The following is a 25,265-nucleotide window of genomic DNA, read 5'->3' on the forward strand; positions in this document are numbered from 1 at the left end:
TGTGAGGTGATTTGTGCATGTACTGAACCAGTTACCCAAGGATTTTCAAAGGGAACTTATGCGTGTAAGTTTGCGTTGAAAATACTCCACAAAGTCTGCATATAAAATGTGCACCCAGCCTTTACCACTCTGCGGGGAGCTATAAAATGACCCCTCTGAATGTTGCCTAAAATGTGGGCATTACTTCCTGATAATGTTTTTATACTGTGATATTGGTTTGGATTTTCCCTTTGTTTAATTCCTATACTTTTGATCGGTTCCAACTCATGCCCAATTATATTACTCTAAATTAACATAATTCAACAGATGTTGATATTTTAATGTTTTCTGGCATTGAAATCTTGGACAGCTGTCTTAGAGCTTGGGGAAAAGGCAAACATTTAGAGTTAAATGCTGAACATATGCTTAAATTACTAATTAGGAACAAGAAAAAAGTGCATTATTTTTTCTGTAGATAGTAAATCACTAATGTGGGGTTCCTGAAATGCTTTTCGGTTCTCAATTACTGTTCAAAGGTCTCAAGAGATTGGGTGGTGCAGGAGATTAATTCTAGATATGGAACCTGGCTTTATTTCTAATTGGATTGCTTAAAAAGATTTTTGATTGTTTCTTTTTTAGAGCCAGCCCACTTCACAAAATTATCTATATGTAACGCTGCATGATGCAACATAAAGCTCTATAGTACTGAAATGATTCTGAGGGCCATGTTATGATATCACCAGACATAAAAAGAATGGAATAGTCTTATTTGGTATCTCCATTAGTGGTTTATGCAGATGTTTAGGTATACCCAATCTAGTTGGCAACTGATTTTCTAATTTCCATGGACTATTGTCTAATTAATTTGAGTATTTTTTTAAAATCTAGAAACAAGTTGAGGCCAATATTTAGCGCTATTTAACCAACTAAATGACAGCCACTGAATATCTGGCTATGTTCAGCAGCTGTCACGTAGCTGGATAAGTATTTCTCCGGTTAGGTAGTTAGCCGTATAACTAGGTGGTGGGCAATGGGTGAATCAGGGCATGACTACTTATCTGGTTATCTTAACTGACAAGTGCCAATATTCAGACTTATCCGGTTAAGTTACCCAGGTAAGTTAGACCTGTCACAGAACAAATCTTATGTAGCCAGATTTAAATTATCCAGCTAAGTAGCGATTTCTTACAGGATATTCAGCAACATAGCCATGCTGCTGAATATCCCATGTAAGTCAGCCGGATAAATCTTATCTGGCTAACTTTATCTTATCTGGCTAACTTCAAAATTCACTTTATCTCATATATATATTTGGCATTGTTAATATTTATTTCTACGTTAAATAGTTATACTGCTTATACTAAATAATATAATTCTTTATTTATTACCAGTTAAACTATTATTTTTATTTATCATTATGTTAAATTGTCTACCAGTTATACTGTTCCATATGTTCTACAGTTCCATGTAAAGCTCCGCTCTCTGTTGAGCAGTTCTTTGTTTTATGTAAACCGGAGTGATTTGTAGTCCCTACAAGAACTTCGGTATATAAAAATTAAAAATAAATAAATAAAATAAATAACTTACTTAGATGGCCAGCTTTGAATATTGAGGCAGTTGTGTACAAGTATGTTCAGATTAACCCAGCCTGACTGTATTGAGATTTCATCATTGGATTTCTCTGATTACAAGCAGTGTTGCATAGTTGTGCCCATGGATCATATCACCCTGTGTGATGCTGAACGGAGAAGAAATCGCATTTCCAAAAAGAATTAAAAATATGATTCTCATTCTTTTTCAAAGAGTTCAGAACAAAGTCAAGTCACAGTTTTATGTACAATCTCTCGTCAGCCTTGGACTAGGCCCAACTTCTCTAGCATCCACAAACAGTTTAAATCCAATTAGTTATTCACAAGTTTCAGGAGGGCTGCAAGGTAACTCACTCCCTCTTCTGTAGATGGAATGCAGCTCCCCAACCCTGATCAGAGACATCCATTAGACACAGGTTTTCTGCTAGTCCTGAAGGCCGTCCTATATGCTCTCTGTAACTCCGAATATTTAATTCTTCAGATGTCTCATCACATTACTCAGGCTTCTTAAGACACTTGTGGGGTATCTCTGCCCAACTCCTTCTCCTTTCCCCTGAACCCCGGAGAGGTCACAACTACCTTCTCCTGGGTTTGAGGCTCTAAGGGAGCCCCAGCCCACATGTTAACCAGTGTAACTTATCCTTTCCATAAACCCATTCTGTCTGTCAAGGATTCCAGGCACACCCTCCACACCACAGATAATCTTTAATTACTAGCACCTTCCCAGCTCCACTAACTCAACTAGCGCTTCCATGGGGGAAAACCACTTTAAGCACAATTTCCTCTCTGCACATTACACTTTCCACCCTTTCTGTAGCACACAGGTGTTACACGTGCATATGTATTCATATTTTATAACCTGCACATATGTGTGTGCAGTTTATAAAATACTGTAGCAACTTTATGCCCCCGTATATATGCGGATATGGACACATGCAAGTAGCTTTGAAAGTTGTCCTCTTAGAGAATATGAACACAAAAGTAAATGATATTCTCTGATGCTTTCAGTTAATAATATGTAAATTAGAGTAATGGTAATAGCAACAATTGCAAATATTAAAAATATGAACAAATTATAACATGGAAATCAATATCATCAGTAAGATCTTTTAATAGTTAATCTTTGTGGACGTGCGTTGGAAGGAAAATTATTATACGTACTATAAGACATTAATAAAACAAAGGAATTCATTAAAATAATTAATAGGCTAACTCAGTTTAGCTCCCTATTCCCTCCCCTCTATCTTTCCAGGTTGTGCTCAATCACAGTCTAGTGCAAGTCGCCAAAAGAGTGCTGCACTGCCAAACAGTGAGATACAATGGGAGCCTGTAATTGTGTGTTTAAGCATCTCCGATGTTCAATCAATCTAGTATGTATTTTCGTTTAGTCCTCCTAAGAAACCCTGATAAAAAGAATGAAACCTTCAACCCACCCTCTTGACCAAATACCTTCCAAATTTCTGATTCTCATACCAGAATACATTTCCAAATATCCAACTGATATCATCAATTGTTCTCTCTCACAAGGAACATTCCCGGACGCTCTCAAATTGGCCACCCTCAAACCTATACTCAAATCAAACCTGGACCCAGATGACCTTAACAATTACCGCCCCATATCAAATCTCCCCTTCGTAGTTAAGATCATGGAGAAAATTGTAAATAAGCAACTTTCAAACTACCTGGAAGACCACAATATTCTACACTCATCACAACATGGGTTCCATAAAGAAAACAATACTGAAACCCTCCTCACCTCACTCCTTGATCAAGTTCACATTGGCTTTGATAAAGGACAATCTTTCCTCTTAGCTCTCCTCGACATCTCCGCAGCTTTCGATACTGTGAATCATAAAATTCTTCTAAACCGGCTCTCAGACATAGGAATTGCAGGTTCAGCTCTAAGATGGTTCGACTCCTTCCTCAGCAATAGAGGCTATAAGGTAAAAATCAAAAATAAGGAATCCTCTCTCACAAATGCACCATTCGGGGTCCCCCAGGGCTCATCCTTATCGCCCACTCTGTTTAACATTTACATACTCCCTCTCTGCCACCTACTCGCAAATCTCAAACTTAAATTCTATATATATGCAGACGATTTTCAAATCTTACTCCCCATATCCAAGTCGCTAGACTCTACACTCAGATTATGGAACTCCCATCTGCAAATGATCAACCATTACCTTTCAAGCCTCAATCTGGTGCTCAACCCCTCCAAGACAGAACTTTTGCTAATCACTCCAGAAGGCAGTCCCTTCCTTCACCAACCAGCAAGCTAACTTACAAATATCCCACGCCAGAGATCTTGGAGTTTTAATTGACAGTCACTTGAACCTAAAGCATTTTATAAAACACATTACAAAGGAGTGCTTCTACAAGCTACAAGTACTCAAAAAAACTCAAACCCCTCCTATTCCATTATGATTTCAGATCCATCCTCCAAGCCATTCTGTTCTCCAAGATCGACTATTGCAATTCCATTTTGCTAGGTCTACCAGCCTCTACTATAAAACCTCTCCAGTTGCTCCAAAATGCAGCTGCGAGAATTTTGATGATTGAATAATTTATTTAAATAAATCATCTGGGGCGTTCCAGGGGCGTGGCCGCGGCCTCCGGACCAGCCCCTGGACCAGACCATGGCGCGCAGGCAGGCGGCCCGGCATGCACAAGTTACGCCTGCCTCGGGCAGGCGTAACCTTTGCGATAAAGGTAGGGGGGGAATTGGTTAGGGCCAGGGGGCGGGTTAGTTAGGGTAAGGGAGGGGAAGGTGCGGGGGGGTGGAGGGAACAGAGGTAGGCTGCGCGGTTTGGCTACGCGCGTATCTATTAAAATCCGGCATACTTCTGTTTGTGCCTGGTGCACAAACAAAAGTACACGCGGGCGTACTTTTATAAAATCTATCCCTTAGATTCAGTACTGAGTGCATTAAAGTCATCATACTACTTGCAAATCCAAGTTTGTAGTATATGCCATTCAATGTTTGTGTCCGCTTGTATACATTGGGAGGACTAAAAAGATGCTATGTACTAGATTGATTGAACATCAGCATTGTGTCAACACACAAAAAGTGTAGGCTCCTATTGTATCTCATTGTTTGGTAGCACAACACTCTTTTGGTGACTAGCATTGGACTATGATTGAGCACATCCTGGGAGAGAATAGGGAGGCTTTATTAGAGAAACATGAGCAATTTTGCATTTTAACATTGACACCATTAAACCGCACGAGATGAATGAAGAACTTGAATGGCACAATTTGTATTAAATTAGTCTGTTTAAATTGATTGCTTTGTGCTATTCTCTACTAGCATGTGATCAATGCTTGATGCTGATTGGCTGCTAGATATGTGATGAACATGTTAAAATGGCTGCTTTCGCTGTGCAGGAATTCCTTCCAGAGCAAGCAGTTGAAGAGTACACCCCTGAGGCAGATAGTATTGCGAAACGCAGACTATGTTGGGTTTTTCTGTGGTAATCAACAAAAAGAGCACTATGGTGGACCTGTAAATCAAACAAATATATCAAAAGGAGCCGCCTTCTGGATTATTTAAATCAGCTCTATCATCAACACGGAGCAAAAAAAATTTCAGTATATACACTTAGAGGCCTCAGTGCTGTTAAGAACCGCAGATGATTAAAATACCAGACAGTTCTACCCTTCATGGTTGAACTCGTCGCCAGGCTTGCTGATGCTCATCTTAAAAAATCTTAAAGATGTATCTAAGTGTATACACGGAAACGTTTTTTGTGCCGTGTTGATAGAGCTGATTTAAATAATCCAGAAGAAGGCTCCTTTTGTTATATTTATTGGATTTTTCTGTGGAACATACATGGGTGTTATATTGTAAGCGAGAGTGTTTTTTGGATAAATATTTTTACTGTATTAAAAATCTTTTGAAAAATTAACATTGAACTTGTGACTAAAGAGACATAAGCTTGTTTCCAGCTATGTGGCAGTTCCCTATATGAAGGTCTCCTGATATTTAGTAAAAGCTGTTTTTTGAGTATTTCTTGCATTAAGAAGGCTTTTCAGGTGAAATTGTGTTTTTGTGATATAAAAAAGGGGAAAATTGGAGTGTGGTTAGGATCAGTTCTGATGATGTAGAAAGCTGTGGGTTGGGGCCAGGGCTAGAGTAGGACAAGGGGTGGAGCTTATCCTATTCATTCCTAACATGAGCCAGAAAGTGAGTGGGTCCTAGACATGATTGTGAACACTGTTGGCTGATGCTATTTGTTAAAATTAATTTAACTAGAACCTTTTATTTATTTATTTATTTATTTTACATCTTTTCTATACTGACATTAAAATACACATCATATCGGTTTACATTGTAACGAAAGATTGAAATTACATAGAACAGGGGAGGGGAGAACCGGGAGAAGATATGAGTAAGAGAATAGGGGCTCTAGGGAGAGCCTGAACATTCAAGCAATGGGAAGGGGGAAAGGGAAATAAACATATTTACAAACATTAATCGTGATCATGAGTGGCGAGTATAATTACATAATTACAGCAGGGGGGGGAGCGAGGGGTGGGTGGAGAGGTCGGAACCTTACCCATTATACTAAGCCTTTAAGCAAACAGCAATGCTTATGAGGTAGAAATGAGATTATTTTGGTTGATCACATTTGAAGCTTATCTTACATTTATATTAGTTTTAGAAAATAGTGTTGATGGCTTTTGGGGTTTTTTTTTTTTAATTTTTTCTTTATTGAATTTTCAAAATTAAACACAAGCATTTAATACATGCCATAAATTTCAGGCAGATTATATAAATTTTACCAAATGCAACATATATAAACATTTATAAATCATTTGATATTTCAGATGTAAGGCAAATTAAATTATTTAATATTTTAATACTAAATTTACTCAATAAAACTCTGCCTGATTTTACTATGCAATCAGGAGAGAACAATAATGAAATGTAGGAGCAAATTAACTAATCCTAATACATGAACAATAGTAAGAAGAGAGTAGTGAGAATTACTTAATTATGCCGGTACTAGTAGGCGGCTCAGGTCTAGACTGACTTTTTGAATTCAGAAAAATTTCCAATTGATCTGGCTCCATAAAAACATATCTGGTTTTTCTAGATTTAAGATACATTTACATGGAAATTTTATCATTTTTGCACCAATTTGTCATGCTCTAGGGCAAAGTGAGAAATTTCTTTCTTCGTAATTGGGTTGATCTAATTATAATCTGGAAAAATCCATATTTTCCCACCAAGGTATAGCTTATTTCTATTTCGAAAGAAACTCTTTAATACCATGTTCCTCTCAGCAGATGTTGCAAATTTCACAAGCAGTATGCCTCCCTTTTCTATTTGCTCTTTTTGTGTTTCAAGAAATCCTGAAAGATCTTCAAGTGGGGATAATGTCTCCGGATGCCGACCTTGATCTTCACTGTCCCCTGTTTCTCCACCACCTCTCTGGTCCAGCCCAGGTAGATAATAGGCTTTCAGGATCTTAGGCATTTCACCAATCGCAATAGATAATGCTTCTTGAAAAAATTTCTTAAGCTGTTCCATAGGGGATATTAGTTTGCATTTAGGAAAATTGATAATTCTTAGATTGTTATATCTAAGATTATTTTCCAGAATTTCCATCCTTTTCTCTAACCTAGATCCCCTTGAATCAAGCCCGTTTTCATTTGCTTGATCTGATTAATCTGTACATCCATCTCTTGAATTTTCGTAGAATTCGCAAGGACAACAGTATTCACCGTATTAAATTGATCTTGAAAGCCTTTAACCATTACCGTCAAGGAAATTATTGCTTTTTCAAGGGTTGATATACCATTCCAAAGAGAGTCCAAAATAACAGTTTCTGGCTTATTTAAGAGCTTAATCTCAGATATATTTACCGTTGTAGCTCGCATTACATTCTCCAGTTCAGCCTGATCCGACTGACTCCTTCCCAAGGCAATGGTGTCTGGCAGAGAATTAACCCCTCTGCTCAGCACGCCGATGTTCAGCTCCCTCAAGGCAATTAAGGTCCCATTGCCTTGAGTCTGTCCCGTCGCGCCTGCAGCTGGGCCCACCTCTATCGTTTCTCCCATATGTTGCAACACCGGCAACAAGGATTCCGCTAGCTCCAACTCTCCAACTTGGGCAGGATGAGAAGGTGTGACCGGCACTCCAGGGCTCAAAGATATCTTGTCGAGAGACACGGGAGTCTGCTCCTTCTCATGTGTCAAAGCTGACTCTCCTGGAGTTTCGCCCACTGCAGTGAAGAATTCCTGGATTCTCGTTTGAACGGGGGGAGGCTTAAGGGGGGGGGTTGAGGTTCCCTCGCTTACCTTCCCCTTTCTTTTTGTATGAGGCATTGTAGTCTTTAAGGCAATATAGAACGCAAAAACGACACCAAACCGGGAGCTCAACCAAATGCATCCTCTCTTCATGCCGCCATTTTGTTCTCTCCCTAGTGTTGATGGTTTTAATCAAAAAGATGATTTGAAAGTGTTTCTAATTCTTTTTCAGTTTAATTAGGAAATCTGGAGGTCCACATTCAAAAGCAATTAGCCGGATAACTCAAAAGTTATCTAACTAAATAAAGCTTTGGGCACTTAAGCGGCTAGATTCTAGCTAACTAACTTATTAGCTGAGTAGAATAAGTTAGGTAAATTCCAGGGGATTAACTGGGAGCTAAATTATCGAGATAATTCCAATATTAAGAATTAGCTGGATAACTTAGCCGGCTAAGGGGGATATTTTCTATCCGTATCACATGCAAAAAGTCCCTTTTCGCGTGCGATAGCAAACGGGGGGGCGTAGTCGGGGAGGAGTCGGGGCGGTGAGGAGGCAGACACGGCGGTATCTTCGCTGGCGGCGATAAGGTAAGCCATGTTATCGCCGCCAGTAGCGCGCCCAATAGCACCACCTTTCACGGTGGCGCTATTGGGTGCAAAAGCCGGCAGTGATAACACAGCGGTGGTGCGATTGCTGCCGGCTTTCGCAGGCCCGCCCCCTGTTACCGCCGGGATTCACCATTCTCTGCGAGAATGGAAAATCCAAGCCTAAGTCTGGTTGGACCAAAGAGCTGTCATAAAGTTAGCTATAAAGTTAGCCGGCTAACTTTGACAGTCATCTATATTCAGTAATGCAGCTGCACTATTGAATATACCTCCAAAGTTATTTGGATACGTTTATCCGGTTGACATTGCTGTCCAGACAATGACTGAATATGGACCTCTTAGAAATAATGAGCCTTTTTCAGAAATGACTTTTTTCCCCATTCTGTGCCAATAGAAAAAAAATCTTTATTGATTTTAATGCTCTATTTTTTTTTCTCTCTTCTATGGCCACAATGAGAGAAGAAAAACCCTTACTCTCACCTTAGCTGATGATCAGAGAGCTGTGCATTGCAAAGACAAATGATTCATTTATGCTGAAGGAACAAGGCTGTCTTTCAGGCATCCATTGATTTTAAATTAAAAAGTAACTGCTGTGTTCTACATGAAAGGTGACAACAATAACAGAGTAGTTCTTACTTAGTGTGCTGTTTGTTGTGACTCTATTGTAGATGCCTGGAGGATGTGGGAGGAGGGGAAAGCCAGAGTACTATAATCTTTCGGATCAATAATCTAGATATCTCAATGCAGTGTAACAGATAATCAATCTGTGGTAGTATCACTCAAGCAGGGCTTGCTGTAAGGCCCTGTACTCAGGTCTGTAGGTTTAGTTGCATGATTTTATACATTATCTTTCATACTACTAGTACACCTTTTTTTGTATTATATAGAGACAATCCGATAGAGGTCACAAGGCACAACACCCATCTCCAGAACGCTTTTAGTGGTTCTAAACTCTGGTCCACAAGGACCATAAAGAGGTCTGGTTTTCAGAGTAAGCAAATTAAGCCAGTTCTTGGAACAAAAGCAAATATAATCTGATAAATATTCATTGTGATCATCCTGAAAATTAGGCCTATTTGTGGCTTTTGAGGATTGGAGTTGTTGATATCCCTAGTCTTGGAAGATGGACTGCAGGAAGAAAAGTGATAGTTTTTCATATACCAAGGATATTTTATGGATAATATACCAAGGATATTTTATGGATAATATATTATCCAATTTGAAACCATTTTGGGAAAAAATTTTTCTAAATACAATTGCTTTAATTCTAATTTAGATATTAAATTTAAATACGGTTGAAAAACTCTGCGTGTCCGTTTTATAATATAAATAGCTAAGAATGCCAAACATGAGTACACATTTAGACAATGGATGGTACACAGGTGAGTAAAGTGCTCCAGCTTTTGCTTAAGAACATCCAGTTTTATGCCAGTTAATGAAACTTTGTATGTAAATACAGTTTCTTGCGTGCTTGAAGGCAGATTCACATTATCATGTCAGGTCCCCTAAGAATTGTATTCAGTATGTATTGAGAAATTAGTACTACCCTCAAGAAGAAAACAAAATGCATTGCGTGTCGTGCGCGCCAGGGACTTGCACATAAAGGAAAGGACACTTTAAAGAAAGATAAGTACAAGAAAATATACAACACTATTAATTTTGTTTGCAATTTCAATTAAATGGTCTAAAAATAGATTTTGTTTGATGTGGTATAGAGACCAATGATTAAAAATATTGAATGAAAATTTGAATGCTTAGGTGTTTTTATCTGTGGGTGAAACATATCACCTTAGTAAGCAAGTTCTGATTTACCCCTTTTATGAAAGTCTCCAAATGCATTCTTCCATGCATTCTTCATGCCAGTCTGGTATTGTTTGTGCAGATTTATTTTTACAGTGAGCTCCTATGGGTTGTTTTTTGTTTTTTTTTTTTGTGACTAGTGTAAATAGAGTATCAGAACACTGCATATTAAGAGCTCATTGCTTTGTAAGACAGTCCTTTATTTTGGTGATCAAAATGTCCCAAAAATTCAATCTCTTATCAATTTAAAATGTTAGGAGCTCTTACAATTTGAATCTGGTTTGTATCAGCAGAAGTTTTTCTTTCTTTTAATTTACATTATTTCCATATTTTATAGAGCAAGTTATGAGTCACATTCAGGGGTCAGTAAGTTTCTGAAATAGATTTAAAATTAAACTTCATTTTTTTGCAAGCAGAATGTCCCAGTTATCCATACAATTGATCTTAAGCCAGTGGGCTAGTCTGGCATGTGCAGTGGTAGAATTACTGGCAGTGTATTTAATATCAACTTGGACTATTTTGATGATAGTTGTATTTTATGAAATCTTTTGTTGTATGGAAGCCAATGAATTTTTTAAACTTAGAATTCAGCTGAGAACTTAAAATCATTCTGTGCTGTTCACCTGCTGATCTGAAGGTTTCCCTATGAGACAATCATATTTATTAAAATTTTGGATTGTAACTTAGTTCAGTTAGTATAAAACTGGTAACATGCCTAAAGTCTGTTCTGCTAAATGACAGCCAGCAGTCACCCTGTTAATAGTTTGTACCTATCACACATTCTGTTAATGCTCTTGTAACCAGTGCCTAATGATCATTATTCCCTGCCTCCAGACCCATATTGTAGCTCTAAATATTTGCATTTAATTTTATTTGAAAATACTTTGTCTCATTAACTGTATTGTACCTTGTTTTTGTGTCATGCTTGTAAATGGATCTAAATGGGTTATTAAAGAGGTAAAAACGTTGATTCTGTGACTTGGATCGGCCATTGTTGGAGACAGGATACTGGACTTGATGGACCCTTGGTCTGACTGTGGCATATTTTATGTTCTTATGTTCAACTAAACATAGCTTCAAGATTTCCATGGTAGTGTAGTAGATGTCATCAGAAAAAGACCAGTTGGCCATCTAGTCTACACTGTCTACATTGCAAGGATGTAGACCATCTGCCACCTGTAGAAGCTTCAAGTCAGTTTTTGCTGTATTCATTGGCGCTCTACCATCCTGGGTAGATGAGAAAACCAGATCCCTTAGATTTATTTATAATTTAAATTGATATACCGTCTCTCTAATAGGTAGCTCCAGGCAGGCAATGCTATATACTTAATTCAATACTTTCTCTGCCCCCATCCCATCTTAACCATAAGCTCTGCAACAATCTAAAACAGCCAGCAAAACGAGCAAGGCTATAGCCCAAACATTTCGCCTCTTAAATCCCTGTGAATATTTTGGACAATAGTCATCCAGCATCAATATGCCAGCATTGAACCAGTTGTTTTCTGGGGAGTTGTAGCCTTCTGGAACTAGATCAGCCACTGCATGACCTGCAGTATCTCCAGTTCTTGCTTCCTTTCAGTACCAATCATCCCATTCAGTTTGGTCAGTTCAACCTCCAGCGCAATGCCATAGTCCCCAGCCAGTCTCTAGTTTTCCCTTCACCTTCCTGCCACCTGCGATCATCCGTGCTTATCCCAGGCTTTTTTGAATTCTGTTGTGTTTTTTCTCTCCACCATCTCTGCTCGTTCTCTGTTTTCATGCATCCATGACCCTTTCATGAAGAAATATTTTCTGATGTTGCTCCTGCTCCCTCAAGCTTCATTCTGTCACTTCTTGACCTAGAGCATTTTTTCTTCTGCAAAAAGGTTTGCTGCTTTCACATAACACGGTTTTAGAGATTTCAATATGTCTATTATAATCCCTCTCTCTCCTGTCCTCTAAAGTATGCATGTGTTATGGTTATGTAACAAAACAGTTGGGACTAGAGCTATTGTAAAATTCTCTAAAAGAATAGAGTAGCATGGGGTAGGGATAATATGACTGTGACTTTATTAACCTGATAGGGGAATCTAACTGGGTGTTTGAGACTTACCATTATATTTCTCCGCATCCCCTGCCCTCCCTCCTCTTCCTTTAAAAGGTGGTAAGATGATAAAGCTATCAGGGATTGGTGTTTAAGGGAGCCCACTGGGGCCTGCTGCAAAAAGCAATGCCCAAGTATTTATTTATTTATTTATTTATTTATTTTTAATTTTTATATACCGAGGTTCTTATAGAGACTATAAATCACTCCGGTTTACATATAACGATAAACTGCCCAACAGAGATAAGGGGGCTTTACATAGAACAGTGGTACATATGGAACATTATAACTGGATGACAATTTAACATAATGATAATCAATAATATAGAATAGTTTTACTTGTAATTAATAAAATTATGTAATATAAACTGTATAATTTAAATATTTAACTTGGATATAGTGACATATTAACCATGCCAAATATAAATAATAAGATAAAATGAATTTTGAACTTAGAAATTGTAGTCCAGTTGCAGAGGAAAATATAAATAAGATTAATTTTTAGAACTCAAAGATTGTTGTCCAGTTGCAGAGACCTGAAGGTAGGACTTGGTATGGTGACCATAATTAGGGGATACTTCTTATTTGGAAGAGGATACTTCTTATTTGCAGAGACCTGAAGGTAGGACTTGGTATGGTGACCATAATTAGGGGATACTTCTTATTTGGAAGACTTTCCGTCTTGGTAGGATTGAGAGACTGGGAAGGCTTGTTGGAAAAGAAGAGTCTTTAGCCTTTTTTTGAACTCTTGATGGTTGGGTTCAAGTCTTAGATTTGGGGGGAGCATGTTCCACTGGTGGGGGCCTGCTAAGGATAGCGCTCTTTTGCTCAGAGATGATTTTACTTGTTGGGCATGCAGTAATCAGAACTACAGGAGCCTTGGGCCGCCACATGCAAATGTGAGGCTACTTGTCCCATAACTGCGAGCTCCAGCCAGGGCCACCCAAGCAACTTAACATAGCCTGGTAACACAATCCTCTGAGGCTCCCCCAATTCCTTAACCCTCAAGTTCAAGACCTCACTTCACCATTTGTGCGATTATAGTAACCCATGTTCCTCTTGGTGATACTGTTTGACACATTGAAATTTACATGCAATATATTTAGAAATTACTTTTATACCACTTGCTGCAAAAGAAGTTGTCAATTTACAAATTGACATACACAAATTTAAAAAATCATCATCAAGCAATAAAAATAGCATTAAAGACATAAATTCAAAATAGCACTAATATATCCTGTAGATGTCAAAATTGTATCAGTACCACTCCTTTTAAATCAAATTCCTGCTTGAAAAGCCAAGTTTTCAGTATTTCTTTCTTTTAAAGGCATTCACATTTTATAAGGTCCCACTACGTCAGACCCACCACTAAGAGAACTCTGTCTCTCACCTCAGCAAGATGTACTTGTCAAACCATATGGGTTTCTAACAAGCCTTTATTGAGGGAATGCAGTGATCTAGTTGGAGGGTAAATCCTCAGTGTAGAGCCCAATCGTGATGTTTTTGTGTTAAGTAGCTTATGCAAGAGCATTAAGGTGTTATGCTTTCTTCTTGCACCAATTGGGAGCCAATGCAAGACAATCAATGTCATACTTTATTTGACCAGTGAGAGGGCATATTACCATGTTCTGTAAGAGCTGCATGCCCCAGATTACATTCTTTGGTACACCCAGCAGTAAGGCATTACGATATTCTAGACCGGTGATTGCAAACTCCAATCCTCGAGTGCCACAAATAGGCCAGGTTTTTAGGATATCTACAATGAATATGCATGCGAAAGATTTGCATGCACTGCTTCCATTGTATGCAGAGTAGGGCCAATAACACAGATCCCTGTTGGACCCCTGTGTGTAATTCGGTCCATCCAGACACAATATTTCCTATACTGATCTGCTGTAATCTGTTGCTAAAATAGGATTTAAACCACATTAGCGCACAGTACCAGTGATACCTAACCCCTCTAACCGCCAGATTAACATTCTAAGGTCCATTGTATCGAATGTAGCCAAGATGTTCAAAAGGACTAATAAATAGTCCAGACTGCTTTCAAACCCCTACTCTTTTGTGATTTTCACTGCTGCGGGAAGGGCCACAAAATCCAGCTCTTCCCACGGAATGTCGCTTCCTCTGAGGAGACCAAGAGCTAACTCTACAAGCAGTTTTCCTACCCACTTCCTCTTCCTCCTCACCCGTCTGTGGCGATCGCGGCAGTATCTTTACATGATACAGCAGCAAGAACACAGCGTCTTAGACCGCTTTCTCTTCCTGCGCAGCCTGGGGCTGGAGTGTCGCACTTTGACCTGCGCTGCACTATGGCAGCTCGCACAATTCAAAAAGTGATCCTCCAGCTGGAGCTTGTATAGGAAGAGAAGGCAACCTGACTCACTGCATTCTTGCTGCCATAGGCTGCCTTGAGGAAGCTTTGATCGGCTGAGGAGTAAGAGAGGGTTTTACTCGGTGTGAGTGCTAGTGAGGGGATTAGAGAGGAGGTGGGTGGTGAGTTAGGGAGGTATTCTGGGCGGGAGGGGACATTGGTACTGTGTGTGTGGAATAAGGGGATTAAAGGTGGTGTAGGCTGTATGTGTGAGAGTGGGTGTGGGTTTGTGAGAAGGAGGGGATGATATGAATGTGTGTGGAATAAGGGAAGGGATCAGAGGGTGTATGGATTGTATGTGTGAGTGATTGAGAGGGTGTGAGGCGCATAAGAATGAGTTTAAAAAAAAAAAGGGATATTCTGGAAGAAGGGTGTTAGAGAGATCTGTCCTTTCCTGATTCAGGATCCCCCCTCCTTTTCCTTTCCTCCCCTCATCCTTCTGCTCCCGATTCCCCCTCTTCAGCTCCTGTGCCTTTGCCCCCTACCCTTGAGATCCCTTCTCCATTTCCCTCTGAGATCCCCTCCCCTAGAGAGTGAGAGGTATGGGGTGCAGTAGTGATTGTGGAGGGAAGTGAGTGAAGGGTTGCTAAAGAAAGAGTGAGTGGGGGGGATTGGATGTACTATGTATATGAGTAAGGGAACTGGGGGAGAGATTGAGGGGATCAAGAAGCTATGGGGGTGTGAGTGAGGTGATCAGAGGACTGTGTGGTATGAATGAGATCTGAGAGAGAATGAGGGAGAGGATTAGAGGGTGTGTAGGATGTGTAGGATGTAAGTGTGGGGAATGAAGGGTTTGTGAATGTCTGTTGGGATGGAGGACTATGGATTATCCCTTCCTCTTCAGATCCCAGAACTCTCAATTCTCCTTTCCCATCCCTGATTTCTCTTCCGTCCTCCCCTTTCCTTGTCCCTCCCTCTGTGCCTCTATCCTCCTCCATCCTTTATCGCTCTATCCCTCCTGTCTGAGATCCCTTCTTCTTTTCCCTACTCTGAGATCCCTTTTCCTCTAATAAAGGACCAAATAAAGTGGACACAGAAATAACAGAAAACTACTTTATTTCTATAAAGTAAGGACATTTTTTCCATGCTCAGTAAATAAATATATGCAAAATTATGCATTTTTGCCACATAATTGCCACAGAATTTTGAAAAATCTACCACAGAATTTGCTAACTGTTGCCGCAGGATCTTGAAAAATCTGTCTGAGGAAACCGGGAACACAGAATGTAATATATCTTACATAATCACCTTATGCTAACTACAGTATGCTTTACGCAACTAACACATGTAACTATATTGTACATAGATAAAGGGAATGGTGGGAAGAAAGCAGTTTCCAGGGATGAATAAGAAAAGGCAAAAGGGGGAAGAGTTGGCTGTTTTCCATCCCACTTTCAGACCCATAATGGCACCTGTGACCGGTCAATCCTAGGTGTAGAGCAGGCTGGCCACAGGTGCCATCCCCAACAAGAACCACTCAACTTGCAGAGATAGACCTGGGAGTGGCCTCAAAGCCATGCAGGCAAGGACTTCATGTGGCACCAGGGAGAAAGGAATGCCCATGGCAGAATCCTGACAGACAAGGGGGGGGGGGGGGGTGGTATGTGGAGTGGGTACCCCATACTCTCTGACCAGACCCGCAGATGAGGGAGCAGCTGGCAGAGACACGCACACCCCCCCCCCCCCCCCCCCTCTGGCGGCACCAGTGAATCGGAAGGGATGATGAGCGACACACCCCATTACTACTGTCACCCACACATAGAACTACAGTACAAGGTGCCGCACCTATACAGAAAAGAATGTAGATCGAGGCGAACAGCAATTTGGTTTGGAACAGGTCGTGTCCCAAAACATAGAAAATGGCCACATGAAATGAAGTGTCTGAGATATAAAATACAATGCAAGGACCTTAACCTGAGTTTGTAACAATAAACTATTTTAGATTAACCTCTTATTTTATGTTTGTAAGAGGGTGCACTTAAGTTTTCAGTATGCTTTTCCTTTGTATACTTTACCCTTTAATGCCACCTTTTCAAGATTTTTTATGGTATTGTTAATCACAAGGACTGATACAATCATTGAAATCCTGATAGCAGAACAACTGTTAGCCAATAACTCATAAGCTAATAGTGCAAGGCATTCAGATACCCTGGTTTATGATTTCCCCTCTGCTTTTCTGGGGCAGCCTGTCAACTAGCAGCTACTTCAGTCCATTAAGATCTGGAAATCTGCCACACAGTTGCATGTCTAGACCCATCCAACAGAGCCAGGTATCGAGCCTCAATTGATGAAATTAGGCAATATTGCATTAGTATGGTGAGCTGCCATACTGAACCTGAGAGACATCAGTTACAGTGATTAACAACTAAACTACCAGTTCCATTTTTGTTGGCAAGGAAGACAATTAGCTGCAAGTTTATTTCATATTGCTTTATGGATTTATCTTTTTACACACAACCTTAAAAGAAATTGATAATGTGTTCCCGTAATAAATGTAGTTCTGACAGCTAGGCATTAGTAACCAATTGATAACCTAACAACAATATTGTGCTCTTTTTAGATAATTAATCTTGGCTATTTTCCTGTCAGAAGCAACAGTGTTTGATTTTATGTTGAGCTAGAAAGATTGCTGGTTTTGAAAATTAAAAAGCATTCCTTTTATATTATTCATTCTAGTAACAATTTATGATGCTTCGTTTAAATGCTGAGCGCTTGTCAACAAACATAATTATGTTTCGATATAAACAAGATTGGTGGCTTTATTATGCAGCTCCATCTTCATTGAGAATGTTTTGATTTAAGTTCAGATTATACAGGCGGTGTATTGATGTGGTATGTTCTCCCTTTGTTAATAGTTTTCTCTAATAATTACTTGCAGACAAACAAGCTTACATTTAGGATCCCTGTGCATGGGAGACATCAAACGGAGAAGAAAAGCTGCACCCCTGCCAGGCCCTCCAGCCACTGGTAACACATTTTACAGACTAGAAAAAAAAGTATTTAATTCTGTGTAACTCCATGTCATTATCATTTATAGTGCAGATGGTCACTGATGCTGTTAAGAGTCTAATGCCTTTTAATTTTACTCTTGTAAAAGCAACTCATTTTTAATTTAATGTAAATGTATTAGGATTTTAAGATATTTCAGTTATTTAACTTTTTGTAGAGATCTCCTACAATGAATATTTGTGGCAGATATGAAAGTACTCTCTTCACAAATTACAAATCTCTCAAGCTAAAAATTAACTAGTCAGTAATTATATCTGTCATATGATATTTTGAATACATGTAATGGTAGATGTGTATTTGTGCTAACTGATTGTTTGTCTTTTTTCTGTTGCAATTTATTTAAAATCCTATGGACTGGATACACTAAAGAATTTCTTCCATTTTATATATGTAGAAAAATGCTTTGTACTTTTGGTCCATTGAACTATATGGGTACATAGTTTTAAGGACAAAGAGTTCATGGTAATCAACAGTATCAAGTATGGCTCTAAAACCGGGCCTGCCAATTTCTAACAGGCCAATGCAATACAGTGCGCTCAGGAGAGCGCACTGGTTAACCCATGGTTGGACGTGCGTTTTGGACGTGCATCCACATCCCTTATGCACGTCCAACCCCCTGCGAAGCTAATAGCGCTCATCATGTGTAAATGTATGTTGATGAGGCTATTAGCTATTCTCCCCTGATTCAAAAAACAATATGCGCCCAACGCACACGTTTTTGCCCTCAGAAATTATCATCTGCCTGGAGCAGGCATTAATTTTTGAGCAGCCCAAAAAAAGTATACAGAAAAATAGAAAATACTGCTTTTCTGTACTGCCTCTGACTTAATATCTTGGCGATTAACGAGCTTCCATTTTCCTAACCTGTGGCTGTGCACAGGTTAGGAATACGGACGTTCGTAAAATTGAGCGTCTGTTTTCCTAACCTGACTGCAGGCACATTTCTTTTTTTTTTTTTTAATTTCTTTTTTTTTTTTAAAGGTTGTCCTTTTTGTTCCTCCAGCTTAATATCACCATGATATTAAATCAGAGGAAGTACAGAAAAAGCAGTATTTTCTGTTTTTCTGTACACTTTTTTGACTGCTCAAAAATTAATGCCTGCTCCGGGCATTTTTTCTATAGTAAAGGATTTAGAATGCCTTTGTACAACCAGTAAATTTTTGCTGCAGCTTTGTGATCTTGCTTTACACCCCTTCCAACAGAGCCTGCAATTACTCTCTTCTCAGTGAAGAAGACTCTGTTCCTTATATGGAAGATTTTCCTGCATAGCTAACCAGTGACAGTGATGATGAGTGGGTACTTGAAACCCAGTTAAGATTGGACAGACAAAAGAAGAAATACAAGACAAATGTCAGTTAAAGACTGTATAGGTTTTTGACATGGTTTGTATGCCCCGTAGCTCAAAACATCTCAGGGAAGAATTAGACATCCAGAGGAGGAAGTGAAGGAGAGAAAAGAAGTAATACCATTTTGAGAGAGGGGGGCGGAGAAAAAGAGATAACTCAAAAATATACTCCAGGGAAAACATGACCTGAATCCATTTAGGAGAAAGACCGATGGCAGGCAGAGGTAATATTAATTAGTGGGTTCAGGTGAGGTTAATTGAAGGCTTATTTAGAAATTTCAATGAAAAATACATCCAAAAAATACATCAGTAATTGACCCCTTCAGAACAGGAGGAAAAAGTCTTCCAAGTGGATGGAGACAATAATCAGTCTTAAAAAAACCTTTATAAATAACATATATAGGTTAAATTATATATGAACAAAAAAATTATCTTAAAGGATATGTGCAAAGTGTCATAATCCATAGAACTTAAACGATTGTCTGTGACTTTCCACAGAACTTAAACAATCATCCAATATCTTTATCTTTATTCAAATTTGGCCAGTGTTTCACCAGATAATAGCTGCATCAAGGAACTCAAAGCTTCTGCAAGAGAAAATGACATTTTAATCATCAAAAAGCATAGAGGTTAATATTCAAACACTAGATAGCTGGATAAATGGGACTTAGGCTATCTAGCAACTGCTGATTCTCCAAGGACAAGCAGGTTGGCAGTCCTCACTCATGGGTGATATCAGATGAAGCCCTGGCATGGAAAACTTATGTCAAAGTTTCTAGAATTTTGAGCCTCTTTGAATCTCTCTGACCATGCATCTCCACAGAGTCCCCTCAGTCTTTCTTTCCGTGAAGCCTCATGTATCGCAGCTAACTTGAGTGTCTCAACTTTTCTCAAACATTTAGAAAGTTCAAATTTTTCTCTCTCAAACTTCTAATTTTTTAGTGTCATCGACGCAAAGTCCCTCCGGTTTTCCCCTTATTGTCTGTAGCTAGGTGTTTCGGGTAAATTTCCTTTTGCAGTCGTTTTCCCACGAACAATGGTCCCTTCGATGCCCACCGGCCATCATAGGCCACCACCATCAAGTTCAATTTTGCATCCCTTTTGTTTCAAGTTGGCTTGTCTACTTCCAGTTTTAAGCCATGCCCCTAGTGCTCGAGGCCTGTGTCGATCACTGAACCCCATGATTGATGTATCCTCTGCCTGGGGGCATCGCACAATATCCTGATTGCAGGATGTCTCTTTGGGTCTGAGATGTCCAGTCCATCAGTATTAGGAGCCATGGAGCCATACTGATGGACACCGAACCTTTGGCATCAGCGTGATCATTAGTACCGCTGTGAATTTCAGGCTGCCTCATTATTGCCAACAGCACCACAGTTGTTGTGCCTTTTGCACAGTTGGCCTCCTGTGTTATGAGTCAGCCTATAGCTTGCTATTCACCCATATGTGAGGATACCATCCTACTTGTCCTGGGAGAAAGCAGATTTGCTTACCTGTAACAGGTGTTCTCCCAGGACAGCAGGATGTTAGTCCTCACGAAACCCACCTGCCACACCGCGGAGTTGGGTTCGTTACCGTTTTCTTATTTTATTTTTCGCTCGTACTTTTGCTACAAACAAGACCCTGGTGACTACAGGGTTAGTGGCATACTGGGCATGCTCAGTGTGCCAGTCGAAGTTCTAGAAACTTTGACAAAAGTATTCCATGACAGGGCTCCATCTGATGATGTCACTCATATGTGAGGACTAACACCCTGCTGTCCTGGGAGAACACCTGTTACAGGTAAGCAACTCTGCTTTCTCCGAGAACGGCAGATATCAGTCCTCACAAAATCCGCCTGCGGAGTTGGATTTCCACTTTGTGGATTTTGTTCTTATTTTAATTTTTCATTCCTCAGTAGTGGGGTGGGCAATAGACGGATTGGGACAGCACTACTTAGCTGGATAACTTATCCAGCTAAGTTAGACCTGCTCAATAGTAGGAACCAATCAAATTTTAAAAATATTTTAAAATTGTCATTGGTTGAAACATTCAAATCTAACAGCAAAGCAGTGCCATATACTAAACTGATCGGTTAAGGCAGTGTTTCCCAACCGTCTCCTGGAAGCACACCTAGCCGGTCAGGTTTTCAGGATTGCCGCAATAAATATGCATGAGATTGATTTGCATACCCTGGGTCTCCAATGTATGCAAATCTCTCTCATGCATATTCATTATGGATATTCTGAAAACCTGACTGGTTAGGTGTGCCTCCAGGAGAGGGTTGGGAAACACTGGGTTAAGGTATGTCATCTATTTAAAGGTCTTTTAACCAACACTGATTGGATACAATGTGAGTCATTTTTCAAGATTTGTCAAGTCTTTTAGACCTGGGACTATTTTGCTGTCATGTAAATATGCAAATCAGACTAAAGTTTTCTGTTTCCAGGATTACATGTAACTGATGCCAATATTGTTCTATAGTGATCTCACCGATAAAACACTTATTTTCTACCTTGTAATAATGTGTTTTACAGTGCTAAAATGTTATCACAGGCAAAATGGAAATAACATGTGGAATTTGTGATTATCTTAAGCTTCCTCATGTTCTTTCTTAGCAAAAAATAGGAGCAATGTGACCATACTAATGAGTTGCATCACATAAAAATATCTGCAAAATAACTCATTGGCATGGCAACAGTAGCACAACTTGCAAAAAATCTTGGTGTGCTGCAATACTTGTGGACACTAAGGAAAAGAATCCACTAAGAACAGGAAGTTAATGATATCAACTTAAAGATAAACGATCCTGAACCGCATAGGGAGTGGGAAAGCTCAGAGAGACCTCATAATCAGTGCCCGAAGACTAAGCTGATATAAGCTTATAGTGGCTCAAGCTTTTCTTTACTTGTGGAACCATCCAGAAAACCCTGGGTTTGATTAACATCTTTCACGCTAGTCTATAAGAGTCAAATCAGCTATCAAGAGAGCCAAAAAGTCCAAGACTTGTACCTCCTTGTCTCTTGGGAGAGATACTTGTACCCTTGCCATTCTTGGGAGAAAGTGTTACTAGAATGCCTATGCTCACATCCCATATAGCATCCTATCAGCTCTTCATGTCAGTACTTGCTGAATATTCTGGAGATGGTCAGGGCCTTCTTGGATAGTTTTTCTCAAAAGGGATCTGATTACCTAAGAACACTAGTTGGATAGAAGTATGGAAAAGGTCCATTAGATCTATGATGATTTTGAGACAGCAAAAAGAGCCTCTGGCATAGAAATTGGGACTCTAAACCTTTCATGGCTATGAGTTTCGGACCTCAGAACAGATGTGCAAGACAAGCTTGCTGATGTATCCTGTAAGGGAGTCAATCACTTCAGAGAGAAAGTCAAGGAAGCGGTGGATAAAATAAGACTGTTTCGATGCTTCAGACAAACTCTGCAGTCACTACTGCCCTCTTCATCTTCCAGGAGGTACACAAATGAGATCCAGGAGACACTGCCGCCTTCTGAAAAGGCGTTACTCTATACCCCTTCGTTTCCATCGGCCACAGACCTTGTGAGACTGGAAAATTGTGCATCCAAATGGCAGATGAAATTTAATGTGGATAAGTGCAAGGTGATGCATATAGGGAAAAATAACCCATGCTATAGTTACACAATGTTAGGTTCCATATTAAGAGCTACCACCCAAGAAAGAGATCTAGGTGTGATAGTGGATAACACATTGAAATCGTCGGTTCAGTGTGCTGCAGCAGTCAAAAAAGCAAACAGAATGTTGGGAATTATTAGAAAGGGAATGGTGAATAAAATGGAAAATGTCATAATGCCTCTGTATCGCTCCATGGTGAGACCGCACCTTGAATACTGTGTACAATTCTGGTCTCCGCATCTCAAAAAAGATATAATTGCGATGGAGAAGGTACAGAGAAGGGCTACCAAAATAAGAGGAATGGAACAACTCCCCTATGAGGAAAGACTAAAGAGGTTAGGACTTTTCAGCTTGGAGAAGAGACGACTGAGGGGGGGGATATGATAGAGGTGTTTAAAATCATGAGAGGTCTAGAACAGGTAGATGTGAATCGGTTATTTACTCTTTCGGATAGTAGAAAGACTAGGGGGCACTCCATGAAGTTAGCATGGGGCACATTTAAAACTAATCGGAGAAAGTTCTTTTTTACTCAACGCACAATTAAACTCTGGAATTTGTTGCCAGAGGATGTGGTTAGTGCAGTTAGTATAGCTGTGTTTAAAAAAGGATTGGATAAGTTCTTGGAGGAGAAGTCCATTACCTGCTATTAAGGTTCACCTAGAGAATAGCCACTGCCATTAGCAATGGTAACATGGAATAGACTTAGTTTTTGGGTACTTGCCAGGTTCTTGTGGCCTGGATTGGCCACTGTTGGAAGCAGGATGCTGGGCTTGATGGATGCATTTGGCAGACGTGTCTTCCATGGCTCAATGCTTATTTCCCGCATTACCGGTTATACATGTCCCAGTATAGCAGAGACCTTTTCAAGAAGATCCAAGATTTCTCTGAATCTGCATTTGGCAGACGTGTCTTCCATGGCTCAATGCTTATTTCCCGCATTACCGGTTATACATGTCCCAGTATAGCAGAGACCTTTTCAAGAAGATCCAAGATTTCTCTGAATCTTTACCAGAACAATTTCAGGATCAACTCAATGCTTTGGCTCAGAAAGGCCTGGATGCTGGCAAGTATGAGGTCCGTGCTGCTTATGATATTTTTGACACTGTTTCCAGAGTGTCCGCAGCGGGGATTAGTGCAAGACGGTGGGCCTGGCTGAAGTTCTCAGACTTACGACCAGAGGTGCAGGACCGGTTAGCAGACCTCCCCTGCACTAGAGATAATCTCTTCAGGGATAAAATCCAAGAAACAGTGGCATAGCTAAAGGACCACCATGAAATGCTATGCAGGATTTCCTCAGTACCTTCTGATTTCCCGTCCACTTCTAAGAGGACATTCCGAAGGGACTCTAAGCGACAGTCTTTCAAGCCATGGAAATATTATCCTCCTGCCACTCGAGGTCATCCTTCCAAACCTTACTAGAAGGGTCAATCCAGGCAAGCCCGACCTCAGAAGGCCCAGCCAGCCCCTCAACCGTGCCCAGCTGCTGGGTTTTGACTCCTTGCTAGAGAACATAAGCCAACCTCCTACCGTCCGTACCAGTCGGTGGTCGATTGTGCCAGTTCACCAACATATGGCACACGATCACTTCAGACCAGTGGGTCCTGGCTGTAGTGTCCCAGGATTACCACCTCAACTTCCTGACTGTGCCGGAGCACTCCCCACCTCGGCCGACGTGAGGGTCATCTGACCATTCCTCTCAGCTGGAGGAGGAGGTTTTCGTCCTCCTCGAATCCCGAGCAATAGAACTGGTGCCCTTCTCCCCACAAGGGCAGGGGTTCTATTCTCTGAATTTTCTCATCCCAAAAAAGTCAGGGGGCATTCGTCCCATCCTGTACAGAGAGAAGTTCAGAATGGTAACCCTGGGTTTCCTACTTCCTCTACTGCAAAGGGAAGATTGGCTTCGCTCTCTAGACCTTCAAGACGCGTATGCACACATTGCCATTACTCCGTCTCACCGAACATTCCTTCGGTTCCTAGTCGGACCCAGACACTTCCAATACTGGGTCCTGCCATTCGGCCTGGCGTTCGCACCTCGAGTTTTCATCAAGTGCCTCATAGTGGTTGTGGCCTACCTGAGGGGTCAAGGAGTCCATGTCTACCCTTATCTCGACGATTGGTTGATAAGAGCTCCGACCAAAACCACGCACTAGAATCCTTACGTCTAACCCTCAATACACTTCTGTGTCTCGGGTTTCTAGTCAACTATGCCAAGTCCAATCTAGTTCCATCTCAAATCCTATCTTTCATAGGAGCAGATCTGAACACCATACTGGCAAAGGCCTTCCTCACTCGGGATCGAGCTCACACTCTCACGTCCCTGGCACAATGCATCTAGGATCGAGACTACTCGACAGCTCATTGTTTCCTCATCCTGCTGGGTCATATGGCATCCTCGGTGCATGTCATGCCCATGGCCTGCTTAGCCATGAGGGTGACACAGTGGACCTTGCATTCCCAGTGGTCTCAGGCTTATCATCCAATGTCCAGCATTGTCCACGTCACCAAGCAGATCTGCCTGTCGCTAGCCTGGTGGATGCAACACTCCAATCTTCTTCAAGGCCTTCCTTTTCAGGCTCCAGAACTTCAGATTGTCTTGA

The 25,265-nt window shown here is 40.4% G+C and overlaps 1 protein-coding gene across 2 annotated transcripts in view; it reads left to right on the top strand.

The window, feature by feature from the left end:
* The window catches only part of GPATCH2 (G-patch domain containing 2), a 424,518-nt gene that overhangs the window by 340,864 nt on the left and 58,389 nt on the right, over nt 1-25,265 (top strand). For both annotated transcript variants that reach the window (XM_029593187.1, XM_029593188.1), the window contains one exon: nt 17,562-17,650. In XM_029593187.1, the coding sequence (XP_029449047.1) occupies nt 17,562-17,650 (89 nt within the window). The remainder of the gene's footprint in view (nt 1-17,561; nt 17,651-25,265) is intronic.

This window comes from Rhinatrema bivittatum, chromosome 3, assembly GCF_901001135.1.
Source record: "Rhinatrema bivittatum chromosome 3, aRhiBiv1.1, whole genome shotgun sequence".
Taxonomy (NCBI): Eukaryota; Metazoa; Chordata; class Amphibia; order Gymnophiona; family Rhinatrematidae; genus Rhinatrema; species Rhinatrema bivittatum.